General features: G+C 33.3%; 1 protein-coding gene across 4 annotated transcripts in view; it reads left to right on the plus strand.

The window, feature by feature from the left end:
• LRRIQ1 (leucine rich repeats and IQ motif containing 1) overlaps positions 1-21,752 on the plus strand; it is a 130,132-nt gene that overhangs the window by 1,543 nt on the left and 106,837 nt on the right. For 3 of the 4 annotated variants that reach the window (XM_039362943.1, XM_039362944.1, XM_039362946.1), the window contains exons 2-11: positions 852-991; positions 3,767-3,878; positions 5,093-5,187; positions 7,283-7,397; positions 8,163-8,392; positions 10,659-10,733; positions 12,391-13,791; positions 14,364-14,516; positions 16,767-16,917; positions 21,245-21,438. In XM_039362943.1, the coding sequence (XP_039218877.1) occupies positions 857-991; positions 3,767-3,878; positions 5,093-5,187; positions 7,283-7,397; positions 8,163-8,392; positions 10,659-10,733; positions 12,391-13,791; positions 14,364-14,516; positions 16,767-16,917; positions 21,245-21,438 (2,661 nt within the window). In that variant the 5' untranslated portion in view covers positions 852-856. Of the gene's footprint in view, positions 1-851; positions 992-3,766; positions 3,879-5,092; positions 5,188-7,282; positions 7,398-8,162; positions 8,393-10,658; positions 10,734-12,390; positions 13,792-14,363; positions 14,517-16,766; positions 16,918-21,244; positions 21,439-21,752 lie in introns of those variants that run through there. The other variant, XM_039362945.1, reaches the window with a different exon arrangement.

Genomic DNA, 21,752 nt, shown 5'->3' on the forward strand with positions numbered 1-21,752 from the left:
ATGGGAGTTGCAACTTCATATGTATCACACACAGAGAGACATAAACACACACAATATGAGAGGAGATGAACTAATGAGCATTTTAAAGGTTATCCAATTAATGACTGGATAAATAAATATTCATGCAAGAGCTATTACTTCTCAACTTTAAGATTTTGCACATTTTAATTATTTTTCATATCATTACATTCACTATTTTTGAGACATGTTCTTTTTATTTTAATATGGCTTTTGTAATTAAAGGCTTAAAGATAACAGTAAATAGAAAATGAATATTTTTATATATAGATTTAGATCAGGGGTGTCAAACTCAATTTCATTGAGGGCCACATCAGCATTACAGTTGCCTTCAGGGGGGCGGGTGGGTGTGGCTAGGGTGGGTGCGGCCTACTGGGTGGATGTGGATGGAGTGGGTATGGCCTACTGGGTGGGTGTGGCCAGCTCTACATCGTTCATGTCAAGGGTGCCTGTGGGGGCCTGGGCAGGACTGGGATAGATTTGAGGGTCTCTGGGAGAAAGGGGTGGGACCAGGGCAAGTGCCAAGGCATGGTCCACTGGAGGAGTCTCACTGTTCCTCTTAGGCCATGCGGGGGGGGGGGCTTATGGAGCTAATACTGAATGCATTTCAGCATACATGTCCACCACAAAATTGTACATTGGCTCCCAGCTGGCCTGGGCCAGGGTCAAGGCAGAAGGGACCATTCCCTCACTGTTTCCAGGATGGCTTCGCGGGCCACATGAAACCACTTCGCGAGCCACATCCAGGCCCCGGGCCTTGTGTTTGACATGTCTGATTTAGATAGATGCATACATAGATAGTTGTTTATATGTATTCTTTGTTTTTACAATAGAAAGGATGGAAGAAGAGTATGATGATGTAGGAATTGAAGAAGAAATAGAACTTGACTTGAAGAAAATTAACTATTCTTCATATGAAGCAGATGATTGTAATACTGATTTATCAGCAGAAAGTTCAAGTGATAGTGAAACAGTAAGTATTCCAGAAGAATACTATAGGAACAATAAAAAGATTTTAATATGTTAACATTGTAAAATAATCTGTCATGTTCTATATATAAATATTCTCAGACTGACTGACAAAATGAAAGTTTACAGAGCATTTTGTGTCTGTATATTGAAACATGTACCACAAACGATGATGACACACATCATAATGCAAATGCAGTTATTACATATTTGTGTCCTTATGCCTGACACAAATATGTTAGTTGCAGCATTTGTATAATAATGTCACACATGTTTTATCATTTAGTCCCCTTGCTCCATATAGATGTCCACATATATGGTCTTTTCATGTAGAATGCTTTTTTTAAAATTTGGTTTCCCTTTTCTGAACCTTTTAGAGGTGTATTTTTATTTATCTTTTTTCTGACTCCAATTTAGGAATTAGACACTTGTCCCTCCTGGCTGGTGAAAGCCTCCAGAACAATGACCAGCAGGTGGGTTCATGCAGTGATAAATTCTTCACTGCAAAAGGACACATTCCCAGGACCTTTTAAGGTCAACTCCACCTACTTAGACAACATTTGCCCAATTTCCCATCTTCTCTTTTTATAGAAGATGGTAGAAAAGGTGGCTGCTTGGCAGCTTCAGGGGGTCCTGGATGAAACTGATTTTCTGGACCCCTTTCCATCAGGATTCAGATCCAGTATGGGACATAGACAGTTTTGATCACCCTTATTGGACAATCTTTGGCAAGAGTGAGATGGGGGTAATACAATCATTCTGGCTCTCTTTGATCTCTCAGCTGCCTTCAGTCATGATGTCCTTTTGAGCCAGCTACGGGTGTTGGAGCTGCCAGGTACAGTTTTGTGCTGGTTCAGCTCCTTTCTCCAGGACCAGTCCCAATTGGCATTGATAGGGAGTGAGAGATCCATTCCCCGACCGCTCACTTGCAACATTCCTCAGGATTTGCTACTCTCTCCTTTCCTATTTAACATCAACATGAAGCAGCTGAGTGAGATCATTTGTCACCATGAGTTGAGATATCATCAGTATGCTGATGATACTAAGCTCTACATCTGTACCCCTGGTGACCTGAGTGATGCTGTTTCTACACTCTCACGGTCCCTGGAGGCTATAGGGATCTGAATGGGAAACAACAGGCTTAGCAAGACTAAATGGCTTTGGGTGCATGGAGCCTCAAAATTTGAGTTTTTGTCATCCTTAGTTCTGGATGGGTTGCACTACCTCATTCAGATCCAGTTCTCCTGAATTCACAACTCCTGCTCGAAGAGCAGGTGGTGGGCATGACTAGGAGAACCTTTGCACAGCTTTAGTTTGTACACCAACTACAATCCTACCTGGATCTTGACTCCCTTCACTCAGTAACTCAAGCCCTAGTCATCTCTCATGTTGATTACTGAAATGCCCTGTACATTGGGCTACCCCTGAAATCCATTTGGAAGCTTCAGTTGATTCAAAGTGCAGCAGCAAGAGCAATCTTTCAGGCCCCTAGAGTGGCCCATGTTACACCACTGCTCCACAAACTACTAAGACAAGCCTACCCATTCATGCCAGTAGAGAGAGTCTACTTCGGATCCCATCAGTCAAAGAACTCTTGACTATTGGAATCTGAAAGAACATCTTTCTCTGCCATAGCACCCACTCTTTAAAACAACCTACTGTCCAAAGTGAGATCTGCCTCCACTCTTTCCATAAGAGCCTGAATACCTGGCTTTGCCAGTTGGCCTGGGGATCCAGTGGGGGAGTAACACACTAAAGGTGACTACTAGATTGATATCAACCTTTGTTCCCTGCTTCCCTACCTGTCCATTTTTTATTCTCGTATCACTTTCTTTTTCATTATTTATTCCATTAGTTTACTCTTGTTATGCTTACACTTCTTTTCATTTCTCCATTTTTATTGTTGTAAGTCCACCTAGAATAGTCCCACGGCAAGATAGGGAGCAAATAAATTTAATAAATAAATGCTTATTTCTCTTTTAGCAACGGTAAAGACCATTTTAAATCTTACTTACATTTATTATTAAAATTCTTTGTTTCCCTATGGAAGAGAAGAATATCCTTGTTTGTTTGTTTTTTTAACTCAGAGTAAGTATTCTTTTTCAAATAAAGAGAATCACAGCAATGTCTGGGGAGTTATTTTGAATCTGCAGCAATTGGGGGCAGGGTATGGGAGAATGTTCTTACACTTCTTCCCTGTTTTATTTTCCTTCCCAGAAGAATCTACTTTTGCTTTCATAAATATGATTTATATTCTGCATGCGGAGATGACTAATAGACTTGCATTCCATCAGCCACCAAAGAGGTGAATGGAAGAGCTGGGGAATATAAATTGATAGGAAAGGCTTGGACATGATGGTGGGGTCTATAGAGGCCTTCCACATGCTTGGGCTATCTCTACATGAATTAAAGACAGAATGCTGAGTTAATATACATAGATCGTATATTTGAGACTTTGTCGATGAAATGATTGACTATTCTTTTGCCTAAAAATGCACTATAATAAAAAGTGTAGTTGTACTCCCTTCAGTAATTTATTTTACCTTAAAAAGAGAGTAAGTCAAACTTTTCTTCAAACTATCAACATAGATCAGGCTAATTCAACTTTTCCCCTTCCTCTTTCTAAAATTACTGTTCTATCTAACAGGACTACTAAATTTTGGCTGCAAAAGTTCTAGTTTTATCTTGCACATGTAGGGACAGGTTGAAGACAAATCTAACCTAAATATAATTAATAGTAGTAACTGTCAATTTTACAAAATGTAAAATCTACATCTAGATTCCAGAAGAATTACCAGAATCTGTTCTCCGGTATTTAGATTTTGTGAGAAGCAGAAGTCAAAATGCAGAAAAGCTTCTATTGCAAGATTTGGAAAATGTTGAAATCTCAAGTAAGTAATGATTTAGAAGTGTTTTTTCATTGGCATATGGTATATATTTTTTTAAAGTTCTTCAAGTAATACTATTTTGCATCTATATTCAACTATTTTAATATATATTTCTACAAATAATAGACCACCATTTTTATTCTGAAGCAGAATATTATGAGGCAAAATAATAGATTACTGCATAATTTCTGCTGAAGTGTCTAGTGACCATATATTAGAGCATACAGGACCTATTTTCTCAATAATTGGGTTCCAGGGAGAAAACTGCTGGTGAGTGTTTGAGGACAGGGGGGAAGAATAATACTTAACCAATACTTGTCCTATTAAGGGAGAAAGATAGCCAGTTTGGTTTACTGGTTAAGGCACCTAGCTAAAACCCAGGAGTCTGTGAGTTCTAGTCCCGCCTTAGGCATGAAAGTCCACTGGATGACTTTGGGCTAGTCACTCTCTCTTAGTCCACAGCATCAGGCTTGGGCAACAAGCCAGTCAGTCAATTTCTGTCGCAACCAATGGATCAACACTTGGTTTATTTGGTGGGGTGGGGGTTAGAGTTAGGGTTAGGTTCATGCACTTGCATGAAAATGCTAGGAAAAAAAGTCCTATTGAAGGAGAGCACTGAAAATATCTTAGTGCTTCTGATTTTTATAAATTGAAATTAACTGTAAATTTTGTTCTTAGTATTACAAATATTTGTATTATTGTTAAATGTGTTTTAAAGAGGAAAAACTGATTTGGTGTGAAATATATATAATCTTTGACTTGATGGCAATAGAAAGATGAATAATAATTTCAGATAGACTGACTATTACAGCAAAATAGGGAGAATAGAGTGGTATTCTCTCATTTTCTTGTTTGTTAGACGATGAAAGTCCTGGAAGATTTTGGGCAATCCTCCAGTTTGAAATGATACTTTTGATTGTCTGTCTTTTGGCAAGTTCATGATTAATCAAGTGATATAAAATTAGATATGCAGTAGTTTCAAGACTAATGAGCTGACACCAACACCCTAATCCTAAACATGTCTACTTGGAAGAAGATGCTAAGTAGATTGCCTAAAACTTCCTGAAGTATTTCATTTTTGTTTAATTTTGTTATCTTTGAGATATAGAATTATGTTAATCAGAAATTCAGCTAGCTTGCAAGAAATATTTCATTTGAATATTCAGGAATTAAAATTAGTGTTCACAAAGTCTGACTAATTATTTCTTCATTTGCAGGTGATATTTATTGTATTGTTCCAAACAATGCTTCTGAATATTTAGCTGAATTAGCTTCTCAATATAATGAAGATCCAGAAGAATTCAAAAAAAGGGTATTATATATATTTAAAAAAAATACATGTACCTGATTGCAGCATTTTATGCCCCTGCACCATTTTATAGCATTTTAATATTTTGTACTGGGTGAAATTGAAATAAGTTCAGCAAGAGCAATTTATGCTGTCCTGTAATCAAATTATGTTGGTGAAAAAAAATCATTCAGCTGGAAGGAAACTCTTATTGCTTGAAACAGTGCATGAAACATGAATCTGAGGCTTTTGAGTACTGAACAAATCTTTAGAGTATTTTTCTTTTTACTTAAAATTAAATTACAGTATCCATAAATAGCTACTTTGTTTTTATTTGCTAAAATAAAATAAAATATTTGCCTAATTTAGTTCAGTGGGAATTAAATTAATAATTCTCTGATAAGCATGCATTGGATAGCTTCTTTAATATTTTGCTTTTTAGACATTTGGGACTAGATCATCTAAAGGATAATTCATTTTCCAAGAACTATATTTCATTCAGACAATCATAAAAATCATTTTAATTAGGAATTGAGTATAGAAAGGTTAGATAAGTGTCTCCTTTTTCTTGTGGATTTCAACCTCATTCATCAATCAGAATTCTGGGAGTTCAAGTCCACATATTTGAGAGCATTTGGAATGGAAAAGCCTGCTAAATCAGTGAGATTCTTTGTCTACGTAGTGATCTGAACTATTTATTGATAATGATTGCAATGATTCTTAGTTGTAAGAAGAGATGGGAACAATTGAATCACAGATTTGGATTTTCTAGATTCTGAGTATATAGTCAGCAATTAAGCTATTATCTTTACCCAAAATAGAATTATATAAATTAGTTTTTATATTTAATCTTTATACAATTAATTGAAATAATTTAAACTGACAAGTATCAGTCTAAAGTCATTGAACAAAATGTGTAAGTAACAAGATTTAGATCTTATATTGTTTTTATTTAAATAATGTATTCTGTAATAATTTTAGTTGGAAATTAATAATAGGAAGAATTTTTAAATTTAAAATGTATTTACATTATTAAAGGCTATTTAGATTTTTAAAACTTGTATATATGGTTTTTATCTTGAAATATGCTCACTTGCTATGACATTCTCATAACACTAAGCCAGATGTCAATAATCTGTGACCTCTGCATGCTTTTAAGTGATCCCTAGAACCCTCTTTGTACATGCCTGCTGAAAACTGAAGGTCATTTTAGGATGAAATGCAGAAGGAAAGAGTTATACAAGGGATAAAATATGTATATCACAGTTTAGAAAGCTAATAATTGTCCAATGCTTCACTCAGTCCCACCAACATGTTTGATAGATCCCTCAGCCCCTCCCCAAATTCTGATGTGACACTTAACCACCAAAAGTCTGCCAACGATCTTACTAAGCCCTGTTGTGATTGTTTAGCCTGGATTGCTACATACTTAATGTGGCTTACTTCTGAAACAGATGTATAGTATTGCACATATTTTTATATTTTTTCTGTGAGAGAATATACATATACATATACATCAGGTCCTTATAATTATTTCTTTTTTATTATTTCAGCAGTATTTATTTTTTTAAAGATGTAGTTGCATTTCTTTTGGTTAATAAACCTGACATATGAAAATATTTTTCTATTTAGAAAAAATAAAGGGATAAGATAAATTTTGGCAGTTGCAACTAGTACAGTGTATCATGTCATACCATAAATGTTTTGGTAGCATTTTTACATGTATGTGTTTGAATAAATCTTCATTAATCAGACACCATTAATTGGCTAAGAAATCTTAAATGCAAATCTATTCTACACTGCCTATACAGATCCAGCTGTGGTTGTGGTTGCACACAAAAGTCCCTATGAGAAAATTAGTGATATCTCTGACCAGCAGTTCACAAAGAGTAAGGATGATGAATCCAGCTTTTCTTCAAACAAACTGAATAATAAAAGTGCTACTTTTCTAACAGCTCTTTGTACAAACATATTTGGATTGTAGCTGATACGGATGCTCTAGAAGTTTTCTTTCATAACAAAAAGTGCCTGTTTTTTTCATTTTCTATGCAATAAAAATCTTTTTATGTAGTACTGAAGTTTCATTATTTTAAGATTCAAAATATTTGCTGGTTTTTAGGTACTATCTGAAATAGAAGGCGAGCAGATGAGCGAGGCATCAGACAGTACTATTGAATTAAAAACCGATCAGGATATTTCTTCTAAAAATATAGCTGATGGCTATTCTTTGGCAGGTAAACAAACATGCAATCAAGTTCTAATTGCATTAAATTTGTTTTAAATCAGAATTAAGGAACATCCTTCCTTCCTTCCTTCCTTCCTTCCTTCCTTCCTTCCTTCCTTCCTTCCTTCCTTCCTTTCTTTCTTTCTTTCTTTCTTTCTTTCTTCTCCCAGAAATCTACTCCCCCCCAGGCACTTTGATGAAATAGCAATCCCATTATTTTTTTCAGAACAGGCATTGTTAGAAACATATAAGTATCAATTGAGGTGAAGGCCACTGCTTTCTATATCACTTTGCCCGATTTTTAAAAAGCTTGGTCTTTCTTAGTGTTGTTTTAATTGTCTGATGAAATTATATACTTTTACTTAACTTTTTTTTAAAAAAGGTATATTAATAAATGCATAATTAATAATAATCCTCATATAAATATATTTAAGGATAAAAGATTGTGGAATTAGAACTCTAGCTAATTTTGTCATTAGCAGAACTGGTGGGCACCAAGTTCACTATCCTAATTTATCTTTAAATTTATTTCTTTATTAAATTTAAATCTATTTAGTATTGCAAATAATTATTATATTACATTTATTTGCCACGCATCTTGTGTTCTGTGGCAACTCTAATATAGCTTTTAGGGAGGTGTTAAAATGGATCAACACTGATAGAAATAACTGTCTCTTTATTTTAATGCTTGCAAATCCCTTAAAATCATCATGCGTTAATGATATGATTTTACTGAAAAACATATATTTATGTATGTATGTATGTATTCTTTTAGATGCCAATGACATACCCATCAACTTTAGTTTCCAAGAAGTTGAAGAAAGGTGCAAGCAGGAGTATCAGTATTGGTTGGAAAAGCAAAAAGTACTAGAGGAAGAAAAACTGAATCAACTTAAAGCCAAGAAAGACATGGAAATCTCTCAAAATGAAGAAGAGAAGAGAAGACGACAACTACGTCAAGAAGAACTTGAAACTGAACGGCTGAACTTAGAAATGTTTAATGCGGTAATAAATTGAGAATAAGTAACAATACCTATAGATCATATTATATAAACTATAATATAGCAACTGGATTTTGCAATGAACTATTATCGTGTGAAATGCTCTTTTCAGGATATATCATTTTCTTTTCTTTTTTTCCTGTTCTTTCACTGAACAATCAGATTCTCTCCCCACTGAGCATGTTCAGTCCTCTTTGGTATTTTGAGGGTATTTATCTCTTTAGTGTTTTTGTTTTTTCAAGTTCTTGTATTTGTTGAGCCTGCCAACAATTTGTTTGTATATGTCAGAACCAAGGAACCAAGAACAACACAAGGAGTTGCTTCAAAGCAGTTTCTTTATTATTACTTGCCCATAGACAGAAATCTTGCCAGACTAAAGCAGTTATTTGCATAGCTACTAGATATACCCTGCAAACTGCTGAGGGGGGTCCAGCTTCTTGCTTTAGGCATAGCAAAGACTCCAGGCTTCTTTGTTTCTTTGCTTGCTGGGGAAGAGCCTCTCCCCCCTGCAACTCTGGTCCACATTCTACCACATATATGTAGATACTGTACAAGTACTCCTTGACTTATGACCACAATTAACCCCAAATTTTCCATTGCTAATCAAGACAGTTGTTAAATGATTTTTGCCTCAATTTACAATCTTTGTTGACACAGTTGTTAAGTTAATCACTGCAGTTGTTAATGTAGTAATATGATTTTTAAGTGAATCTGGCTTCCCCATTGACTTTGCTTGTCAGAGAGTCTCAAAAGGTGATCACATGACCCAGGACACTGCAACTGTCATAAATGCATGCCAATTGCGAAGCATCTGAATTTTGATTACATCACTATGTGGATGCTGCAATAGTTGTAAGTGTGAAAAATGGTCATAAGTCACTCTTTTCACTGTCATTGTAACTTTGAACAACCACTAAACAATTGGTTGTAAGTCAAGGACTATCTGTACTACCAATTAAGCTTCATAAGGATCAACAGAGTACATCAAGGATACTGTTAGTAGCAAGCCCTACTTGCAACTTATGTAGGTGTTTTGATTCTTTCCAATGTGTTAGTCATAGATTAAATCTTTATTCTTTGTCAGCATTAACTTTATTTATTTTAATACTTATCCATCTTTTATAATACTAACTGTGTAAAGTCAAGGTGTTGAGCTCTTCCCATTTTTCCCACATCTTTGGGCTGAGTGAAAATGACTGACCCACAGTTACCCAATAAACTTCAGTATCTGAGGGTGACCTAGATCTTGGGTCTCCCTGCTCATATTTCAATACCTTAACCTACAGTATATGCTCGAGAGTAAAACTGATAATAATTTTAAAATGATTTTAAAAAGCAAACACCTTTTTGCTAAGTACAAAAAAGATCTTACTTATCTTTGGTAATGTCACAAATCAAAACTATGGAATCTAGTTTTCAAAAATGTTATTTAAAATATTAACAGCCAGGACACTAGATTTATTTATTTGCCTATCTCAAAACAGTGACTTTGGATGATGTATAAAGACGATCTGGAAGGATTAGAATTTTACAAACACTTCATTTTCTGTCAGTTTCAGTTCTTTTCCATCTCATTTTGTAGAATGGCATAAATATATTTATAGAGATCTGACCTGATGAATGTGCATTTAAATACTCTAGAAATTACAGTTTCTCCATTTGAAGTAAAATTTTGCTATCTGTAAATGACTTTGAAAAACAGTTTGAGGAAATTCTGTTTTTGATATTATAATTTTGCTTTTTGAAAAATAATTTCTGCAATATTTAATTGTATAATTTGGGGGTCAGGAGTCCTACTCATAAACATTCCTGTACTTTCTTGAGTAATTCTTCAATTAATTTGTAAATGGGGCCCCTTCCTTCCTTCCTTCCTTCCTTCCTCCCTTCCTTCCTTCCTTCATTTTTTTCTTCCTTTGCAGAAATAGAATCCCTTCATTAAAATGAGGATTCTGTTCACAAATGTTATTTTTAGTTGCATATTAGCCTGGACTGCAAAATCGCTTTCTATTTATAGCATTAGATATAATCCTATAAAAGGATTGGGAAGAAATTAAATTATGTATATATTATTCTTCCCAGTAAATATAATCCTGATATTTCAATATGATTTTGGTATGACAAAGAGTGGAAAATGTTATTTTTCCGTCTTGAAATCAATGGAAATAAAAATATTCCACTGTAGTGGGACCACATAATGTATTGATTCTAGAGAATAATTAAATCCCAATATTAATTAAAGTAGTGACAACAAAAGTCTTTCCTCTGTACAGCAACAACAGACTGTGATGGAAGAGGAACTGCTGAAGAAAGAACAGACTTGGAAAGAACAACTGAAAGAACATGAGGTGATTTAGATTTAGGAATGTTCTCAACTACTTATACGGGACATGCATCCCTAAATCTGCATGGTTTGGCTTATAGCTTGTGCTATATACTTTGAATGATTTGGAAGATTAAAACATATAATGAATGTATAGACCTCATCCTCCTTGCATATTTCCTTTCCTTGCTGTTTGTATGATTGTCAGCAAATAGTAGTTTACTACTGCAAGAATATACAAAGTGTGGTATCTGCAAACCATAGGGTAAATGGCAATCAGAATTTCAAATTCAAACTAGAATCTGATTTGTAGGTATAATATGGTTTGGCGATGAACTGAAAAATCAAGGGTGTGAATCACATTAGAAAAAGAATCTCCACATCTGTATTTTTTCATCCAAATCCTTTTGAGTTATAATTTGAAACCCTAAAATATTTAAATAATATTTCAGTATTTGAAAAAATGTAACATTTTTACTTTTATAAAAATATGAAGCTGCTTGTTTTTTCACTTGCAAATAAACCTCTGTTTTGAACAAATTATTCTTAATGTTACAATTTTATGCACTTTCAACATATTGCATGATAGTCTTGGAAAAGCTGTATCAGTGACTGTTTGGCTAGCCTAAATGTAATTTAAAAAAAAAAATCATGCTGATATTCTCCCCTTCTCCGTGAAAAAGTGTGCTGAATTTAAAAAGGTAAGGTCCGGGCAGAATAGAATTGCCTTTAGTAATCTCATTAAATCAAAAACCAGAGAAGAGTTCAAATCCAAATAATCAGTATGGAATAGGGAACAGAAAAGAACATAAGAGTTAAAATAAATGCTGATCATTTGCCACAGTTTCCTTTATATCATAAAATCATTGAGAAGCTGATAAAATTCACCTAATATCAAGAAAGATTTGTTTTTTAGAAATAGTATTGGCCCAGTTATAAATTTTGACTTTATTTTTTATCATTAATTAAATTTATATGCTGCCCATCTCCCACTGACTCTGGGTAGTTTACAAATTATTTAAAATATGAAACCTCACCATGAAAATTACAAGAAACAAGAAAACAACCCAAGTTAAAAGTAGGCTTCAGTCAGCCCCATTGATAGCTTGGGGAAGGAGACAGGACTTCAAGCTTCTTTAAAACACCATCACATTGGGAACTATTTGAATCTTGGGAGGAATCCCATTCCAGAGGCATGCTCTGCTACACAGAAGGTGTACTTCTGGGGTCCCAATAGATGTCATTGCTGAAATGAAGAGATTTGGAGTATGTCAACTCTGCCAGATGAATCGACCAGAAAGATAATATGGGAGATATCAAGTAATCAGGCTCTATGCCACATAGGGCTTTATAGGTGACAACCAGTTCCTTGAATTTCACCCAAAAGGAAACTGTGGCAGCTGAAACCTGCCCACCATTGTTCACACTGCTATATTCTGGACCAGCTGAATCTTCTGAGTATAAAGAGTGAAAAGTTGCAAATGCAATATAATATTGCATGGAATATAAACAGAAAGTAATGTGTCCATATGAATACATAGAAAAATCTCATTTTTTATCTTCAAGAATCTAATGAGATTTTCAGATATTTAAATTCATCATGGATATAGTGTTAATATGTAGCTATCCAGGTTATAGCTGTGGTGTTTCTTATAAAACCATCTTGTCTTGTTGGAATACAGGCATTCATTATGAAATTACACATACAAATAGAAGAAGAAAGAAAGGCCTTTGAAGAACAGAAAGCAAAAGAAAGACAACAATTAATGGAACAGCAGAATAATGCAGCTATAAAAATTCAGACAACATTTAGAGCTTTCATGATATACAAAAGATTTGGTCCTGTCTTGAAAAAAAAGAGAGAAGAACGGAAAAAGAAAAGAGAAATGAAAGAAATAATGGAAAGGGAAATGAAAGAAAAGGAGGAAAGATGGAAAAGGAGAGTTTTAGAAAAAATGGAACAAAAGAAGGAAGAAAGAAAGCGGAGAGAGGAGAAAGAGAAGAAAGAAAATGAAGAGAAGTTGAGAAGGCATGAAGAGTATGAAAAAAAGAAAGAAACTGTGCGACTTCAACGAGAATTATTGATTGTAGCATTGAAAAATGAAGAAAAAAAAGAACTAGAATTTGTGTCGGCAAAGAATACTGAGTCTCAAGATATAACTGAAGATATTGAACAAACTAGGAAAGAGCAAGAAATAGAAAAAGAAATAGGAAATACAACTGAAAAAATCCAGAAAGGAATTGAACTTGAAAATGCAGCTAACAAAATAGAATCAGAAGAGGAGGGGAAAACCCTTGAAAATGTAAAAGTAAAAAAGGAAGGGAGAGCTGCAATAATACTGGAATCCTCAAGTATAGATAAAGCTTTAGACATAACAAATAAAGAAAAAGAAACTAAAAGTTTAAAAGAACAAGAAGATAATAGTAACCCAAAAATGCTAATTATGGAAAAGAAACATTTAAAACAAACACCAGACCAAAATTACAAGGAACAAAATGAACAAGAAACACATGAACTAAAGAATGACAAATTATGGAATGATATTGGAAGAAGTAAAGATGAAGAGTTAAAATCAGGAAGGGAAGGACATGTTGAGATAAATAATGAAGCATCACTGGAGAATAATGTAAAAAAATCTTTAGAAACTCCAGAATTTCAGCAAGATAGCAACACAAATGCTCTTAGTTTTGAAACCAATGCAACAGTTAATCAGGAAAGTATCATACATTATCTTCATGTTCAGTTAGATTCTGGGGACACTGGAAAAATAGCCAGATCTTCTGCTTCAGAAAATAGTAAAACAGATTGTGCCCCAAAAGAAATTCATGAGGAGGTTAATAATCAGTGGGCCAAAAGTGAGAACTCGAATAATTTCTTTGAACAACCACTTGTATCTGATTCTGTTGAAGCTAAAAGACTGGCTTGGATGAAAACATATAAATCTTGGTCTAGAGTTTATCAGGAACACCAGATGAAGAAAATGGCTGAAAGAAACAAACCACGGAAATGCTCATTTGACCAGTTGCCTCCATTGAGTGCTACTATGATAATTCAGGCAGGTCCTTGGAGTTCTCTACAACAGGTAAATCAATGCCAGAAATCTATCCGATGCCCTGTAAATGTTTGTGTATAGTGACTTTCAAAAAATATTAATAGCAACTTAGTGTTGTTCTTCTAGTTGTTGCCTGAAAGTTATGCAGGTTTAATCTGCCAGTAGGCCTGTGACTTCCATGTAATATCCAGGAGAGTTTCTTGCACTCAATAAAGAGCAGTTTTCAGTAAATGGGCCAGAATCTTATTTAATATCTATATAACTTAAGTTGGCAAATGGCATGCTCTCATAGAAATATATTATTAATCATGTAGAAAAGAGTGCCTGAATGATTAATTAAAAGATAGGTTCCAAAATTCAGGAGTGAGTAATACTCATTTAGGCAGGCAAATGGCCTGACTTGGTATAAATGTATTTACTTGTGTTTTGAATAGTATTGTCTGCTTGATGAAGGTTAGAAATATTTTTTCCACAAGTATGATTTTGAATTTTTCCTAGCTATTTGTTAAGAAAATATGTTCAGCTATGTAGAATTGCCATTTTTATTGCTTTTCAATTCAAATGTTACCAAAATATATTTATTTCTTATTGGATACATATAGGTGACCACAGTTAACTTTCAAGATTTGCCTGGTTGCAGTCTGTCCACATTATCACAATGTGCAAGGCTTCAGTTCTTGAGCCTTAGACGCTGTGGATTACTTGCCTTGGAAGGATTCAGCAACTGCAAGGAATTGAAATATATAGATATAGAGGTACCGTGTATTTCATGTAGATGTGAAATATTTTAAGTTGTAACCATCTATTCCAACTATAGTGACTGAGCTGTAAATGTGATATTTGCAACTATAACTGGATTAGAAATTACTTTTTATTTTTTATATTTTTGTTTTGTTTTAACATATATTTAAAAGTGCATCCAAGAAAAAAGAAGAAAAATGAGAAAAAAAGAAAGGGGTAAATAAAAGAGATTTACAAGCTGCATAAAAATGAATAAGAATTTTCAAAGATTAGTACTGGTGATCTTACATCAATTTAGCAATTTAATACATTTGTCAGTGAATGAAGTGGCTGGATGGAGTTACTGAAGCAGTAGGCATGAGCTTAAATAGACTCCAGAAGATGGTAGAAGACAGGAAGACCTGGAAGAACGTTGTCCATGGGGTCATGATGGGTCGGACATGACTTCGCAACTAACAACAACAACATTTGTCAGCATCAAATAATAATTAGCAAAGGTAGCCACAATAATAAAATCATAACTCAGAATAAGTAAAAGAAGTTTCTTTCTAATTTGAAAAAAACCTGTTCTTATAACAAATCAGAAAAAAAAATCTAATAATGTAAAGTTTTAATGTTAAGAAAAAATCAACTTTGGGGGTGCTTTAAATCCATGCACAGAATTATAATCTGTAAATAGTTTCCAGGTGAAATGAAATTTGGTAGTATTTATGAATATAACTACTAATATTCTCAGCAATTACTTTTTAAAGCATGCCTTCAATATGCATTAGACATTGTAATTCTATCTAGTGTGCAGATCTCCCATTTTTTTCAATATTTGAAGAGACTACAAGGCTCACTTTTCTATTAAACTTAGAAACTGAGAATTAGCTGTGACATCATGCTTTCTCTTCTTCAACCCAAACCATTTCCCCTTAACTGGAGAAGAATGTTGTATGTAATGGTGGTGATAGTCCTAGTTTAAAAAAACAGAAATGTTCCCAAGCTTGCTGTGAGAATCTTTATTTAAAACATTGATACTTCAGCCCAAAAAGGGGATTTATGTAAACATGATTTTACAGCCTGCCTCCAATCATTAAATTATTCTTGTTGTCTGAACTGGAACAAATCAGAAATGTTTATTGCAACACGGCTTAAAATACTGGCTGCTGGCAACAAGAGTGGAATTGGACTATGATTTTTTTCTACCAATTTGAAGTTTCCAAATGCACTGGATGCTGAATTAGATCAGCCTATGGCTCTAGAGAATGCTATCAGAGTGTCTAGTGAAGTACATCTTGGATGAGGTTTCTTTTTCCGATCCAATTGGAATATTGGAATGAAATCATCTAAAGGTTATCCGGACTCACTCATCAGTGCAATAGCTCTCTAAAGACAGAACTAAATATAACTAAATTAATGTGAGGGGAGTAGCTGGCAATCCAATAAGCATGGATCAAATTGTGGACAGTGGAGAAAAAAATAATCCAAAAGATTCCTCTGATCATTCCTATGAAAAAACAACAATTGGACAGTGACTCAAAATGTAGCAGTTTCTTGCATTTTAAGTCCCCCTTTGTCCCAATGACATGACACAGAGCAAAGCTATTACTAAGAGGATGGAAAGAATGCTAAAAGCCATGCTCTGATTGGTACCTTGATTTTATGTTTTATTACTTATTGTTTCAAAACAAGAGATACATATTAAAAATCAGGGTAATTGAGATTTTTATACCTTAAATTGATCAATGGCAGAAGAATCTTATAAAGCATTTAAAATGTTAATCATTGTCTTATAATTCATAGCATTTTTCCCAGAAATACTTGAGTAAAGGACTCACAATTGCACAATAAAAACAATGTACTGCTCCAGATATTTTGCTATATTAAAGCTTGCAGCAATCAATACACAAATATATTTAAATACATTTAAAATGAGAAAATTATGGCTGGAAACTTAGATATGTTTGCATCAGTGTTCTAATTTGAGAAAAATGTTTAACATGAAAGTAATGCCGTTCTGAATGACATATTACTGTGTCTAAATAGTTGTGTAATCAGCCTGATTTTAATGACATTTCATCTTTTTCATTATAAATTAGAAACTGTCATCCTAAACCTGCTGATATGGAAATAAATTATACTTAACTCAGTGAGACTTAATTTTGAGCAGATGCTTATGGGATTGAAACATAGAATATGTTTTGTTTATCTGGAATTTCAAAGGGAAAAATTAGTCTGTGTTTATGTCATTGTTTTGCTTTGTTTTTCCCCCCAAATAGGAGAACAACATTCAGTTCATTAATTGTGAGAATCTAGAAAATCTCTGCGTTCTAATTCTGAACAAAAATAATATTTCATCCCTTCATGGTTTATATGGCTGCAGTAATCTCTTGAATCTTGAACTTTCCTATAATAAAATAACACGAATTGGTAAGATACTCATTATAAATAATAGAGCTTCAACTTTTAGCATATTAATTCATATAAATAATAGAATATTTTCTGTCAGGAAAAAATTAATTCCTATTATTTGCTGAAATTTGTAGTATATCTTTTTTAAAAAGACATATGCATGGAATAGGTAGGACTGATTTAGTGATACTGAGTTCTCAAGTTTGCTCATGAATTTCTTCAAATTAATAATGTATTGTGATGAAGGAAGAAGAGTTTGCCATGTAATATTATAGGAAATCTAAGTAGTTTTGGTGGAGAGTCTCTATTCTGCCACATATATTTTTGAATAAACTGTATGTTTGGTAGCTTAATAAACATAGCAGACTTTGTTTATAAGATCTGTTAAAGGCAAACAAAATATTGAAATTACTTTGTTCATAGCTGCAGACTATTATTACTATTTCTTTAGAGTATATATAGCTATGGACAAATGTAGATTTTAAATGGGACTGAATGTATTATCTACCGGGCATCTTGTGATCCTTCAGATGGTAGAATTCAGTTTACAACATTCCCATTGAGCTTGACTAGTGATCAGGAAATATGCAAGCTGAAATCATCAGCATTTAAAGCCAAGCAGTTGCTCACTTATGTTGCAAGGAGTTTTTTCTTTAACCTGACAGATATCTTCTTCAAATATTGTGTGCTATTCCATAGCAAATTCATCAGTACAGTATGGAAAAGACCCAGAGACTATGTAGTTAAGAAACAATAGTTTCCAGTGTGACCACCTAACTAGTCCATTTCCATATTGACATCAACTGAAATATTGGAGAAGGAGGAGGAGGAGGAGGAGGAGGAATAATTACTTTTATTATTATGGTTGATTGCACAGTCAGCAAGATATTTAGACTGGATTTGGCATTTTTATTCATCTTCTGAGTCCTCTCCAAGGACATCTGATAGGTAAATATTGTTATTTAAACTTGTATGCTGCCTGACCCCGAATGACTGTGGCATTAACGGAAAGAAATTCCTGCCCCACCTACTCCTGTCTTTCTGTAATGTGCAACTATCATAAATATATACTACTTGTCAACTGCCCAAATTTTGAACATGTGACCATGGGGATTCTGCAATAGTTGTTAGTCTGAAAACCAGTCATAAATCATGGTTTAAGTGCCATTGGAACCTCAAATAATCACTAAATGAATAGTTGTAAGTCAAGGACTACTTGTACATCTAAATTGTTAGTGTAAATCTGTCAATGTAGATATGATCAGTCACAATCAGGACACTGTGTATATCAGGCATGTCAAACTGCCTGCCCGTGGGCCAGATGCGTCACGCTGAAACCGCGCCCACCCCATTGCCAGCAATGGGGAAAAAGTCCCAATACGTCACGCGATGTCACGCGATGTCACCAGTTTGACATGCCTGGTCTATATCATCCCACAAAAATAAAAAACCCACAGATAGATTAAACAGATATACAACATATATAAAATTCAGGCAAAGCATATACCACACATCTCATGCAAAACACCGAATAGAACAAACCTAACATGCATAAGTGGAACATTTTTTCTTGATGCATACCATTGGATTATTTTTTTCAGATAGTTAGCTATGGTTCAAAATAGACATTATGCCCCAGTGTCTACCTTTTATTTTAAACAATAAACAGAAACTCTTGAAAATAAGTTGTAAAAGGCAGAGTTTTTGTTTTGTTTGTTTTGCTTTGCTTTATATATGCTAGTTTTTATATTAATTTTTAATTACACTATTTTTAAGTTAAATACAACTTAAGCAATAATAAGAAAGGGCATATTGTCTGATAGGCAGTAAAGGAACTTTTTATCTTGCACAGAAATGCTCACACAAAAACAGGTTGAAAATGTATAAAAATATTTTATATATTATTTATTTAAATTATTTATATGGCTACCCATTTCATAGCTATAACTCTGATTTCAAAACATTATACTATAGGAATATTCAATACAAATGCATTATGATTATAAAGAATTCAGGCAATAAGCTAGACAAATATGAGATCTGAACATATCTGTAAAAAAACTTTATATGAGAAAATACTGTAGTATTTCAGATGAAAGATTACAGAGTTCAATGGTTATACAAAAATCTAGTCTTTGGTGAGTATATTAATCTTGACAATTAGATGCTTTACATTTAATATTTTTAAACTTTATGTAGTCAATTCTATTTGCTATGATTTTGTTATTACTCATGTTAAAATGCCATCGTTTTCTTAGCCACAAGCTTCTAATGAATGTTGGTGTTCATTAAATGTCAAAAATCAGTAACTCAGGGTAAACCAACATGGACCAACAGAAATGATGGAATCTACATTCAATCTGTTTTCAGTGCCAGTTCTGCTGTAAGGGATTTCTTGTTTTGGATAGGTTTCCTTAGGTAGAGTATCTGAAAGGTTAATATGAAAATGGCATAATACAAATTAATGTGTCTTGGCTATGAAACCTACACAGCCGGCAGTGTAAAAGCCTCTTGTCCTGTCTATATATATATATATAAAATGAAAACACTGTGCTTATACATGAGAAGAGTCTGAATAAGAAAGTAAATTTTGAAGAAAACCAATTTGTTTCTGCTTTTCTGTCTTCATCTGCTTTGAAGAGGTCTGGTTGGTAGGCTGTGTGACTTACATTTCATGTTATACATAAATATATTGAACATTTTTAAAACATGGAATCATACAAAGATATGCTTGTGCTCAACTTCTTGCATGTCTAAATCCAATAGAATTTCCCAGAGGTATACAGTACTAGAAATTCTGAAGCTGTAGCTTTAAAATAAGGCTTAATATCTTAGTCACCTAACTATTTTTTTAGTGTTTCTTTTATTTATAAACTGTTTATTTAAGAAAACCTGTTTGTTCTGAAAGAACATCTTCAATTTCTAAAGAAAGGCTATACATAATATTAAGTATAGGGTGAATCTATCAACTGTACTCTATCAATAAACTATTTTAAAAATAGCATAGATGTGAGAGTACTGAATTTCTTCATCATAACATAACATTTTATCAGCTGATTTTCATCCATACCAAAGATGTTCAAGATTTTCCTTCTGAAGATCCTTCCCAAAGGGTCCCTGTGCTTCTGTTTGTTGCAGAAAACAAGTGTAACATGGTAGAATAGAGCTCAACCTCACAGTCACTTTTAATGATTTTCAGAGGAAATTTCTTTTGTGTTGGGGGAAAAATGAAAAGTTTTCCCCATGTCTTTTCTTAATTATTTGTAATAATGTAAAATCTTACTTGGTTTGATCTTCTTGATAATGCTTGAGAAGTATCTATTTTGTGTAGAAATCCAAACCAATACATTAGAATAGAAGGAATTATACTTGTTATGGTATCATCTCAGAAAGTGTCTGTGGATGTGCATTTCTATTCCCATTTTTTTTTCAAATGAATTTCAAATTTCAGATGAAATAGTTAAACATCCTTCCATTGAATACATACATAAATAAATCTAATGACTTTTTGTTCTATTGTTGTATTTTATGAATCCACTAGATGGTGCTGGTTAGCTTCTGAAGCTATTTTCATTTCACACAATTCAACAAGTTGTGTGCAATTTTGGGGGATAAAATCAGAAGCACATCTAAAATTATTTCCTAAGTAAGTGGTCAAGATTAAAATATATTAAAAATAATATTTTAGTTTTTAACTTAAATATTTTTTCTCTGTTAAGAAAAATCCTTTTAATTTTTACAGTGCAGAATAGCACATGCTTAGATAATAATACATATTATAGTATTAAAGTTTAACATTTTTTCCTTTCTTTCTTCAGCATTCAGCATCCATTATAAAATGCTTTTTCCCCATACATTATATTGTTTTGTGATATAATGACTGTGTGGTGGATTTCTTCCCATATAGTCAGACTCAGTCATCAAGTCTAATGTGATTAGGATGTACCTGTCTGGAGGGTTTATACAGACAAAGTACAGATAACAAAAATCAAACTGATTTTCTTTACTGTTGTCAGTTTTGGTTTAATCATGAAATCTGGAATAAGAATTTGTTGAGGGACAAAACATAAAATCTAAAGAAATGCATTTGTTTTTCATGAATAATATAATGGTACATAATTCCAAAAATAGAAAATGAAATACATTGTGTGCAGGTACTAAGTTAATATTTGTTACTGGTTTCAAGAGAATTTGAATAATAATAATAGTATGGAAGGTAGTTTTTATATTATAAGCATATTTTACAAAAAAAACACATTTAAACCAAATAGTACACCATTATAAATCAATCAATCAAATCCAATTAATTTTAATATGTTATACAGTATAAATTTTTGGTTTTTAGGAGGCTTGGAGACATTGAAAAAACTCCAGCGACTGGTTGTGGATCACAATCAATTGATCAGTACGAAAGGGCTCTCTGCTACTCCAACTCTGCTATACTTGGATTGCTCCTTTAATCATCTCAGTCATATTGAAGGCATTGAAAACTGTGGTCTTCTTCAGATTCTGAAGTTACAAGGAAATAATCTCAGTGAGGTAAAAACTTGATGTTCTATGGTAAAACTAAATACTTAATTAAAGAAATGTGTATATGAGTAAATCCAATAATTCCCTATCAAAAAACACTCTTCCTTTGTTTTTGGATAATAAATTTCATTTTAGACAAACTCCTTCTTCAGAAAAGAAAACACATTTTAATTTATTATTATTATTTTATTATTGTCTTGGAAAGGATTTGTACATTTTCATTTTTCAAGTAACGTTTCACATTTTATATTATTTTACTTCAAAAGGAATGTATAATTCAGAATTCCATTCTTTGACATGATTTATATTACAGCAGCACTGTT

The sequence above is a fragment of the Crotalus tigris genome, unplaced genomic scaffold, assembly GCF_016545835.1.
Source record: "Crotalus tigris isolate CLP2741 ecotype Arizona unplaced genomic scaffold, ASM1654583v1 scf7180000019496.3020429, whole genome shotgun sequence".
In the NCBI taxonomy this organism is placed as follows: domain Eukaryota; kingdom Metazoa; phylum Chordata; class Lepidosauria; order Squamata; family Viperidae; genus Crotalus; species Crotalus tigris.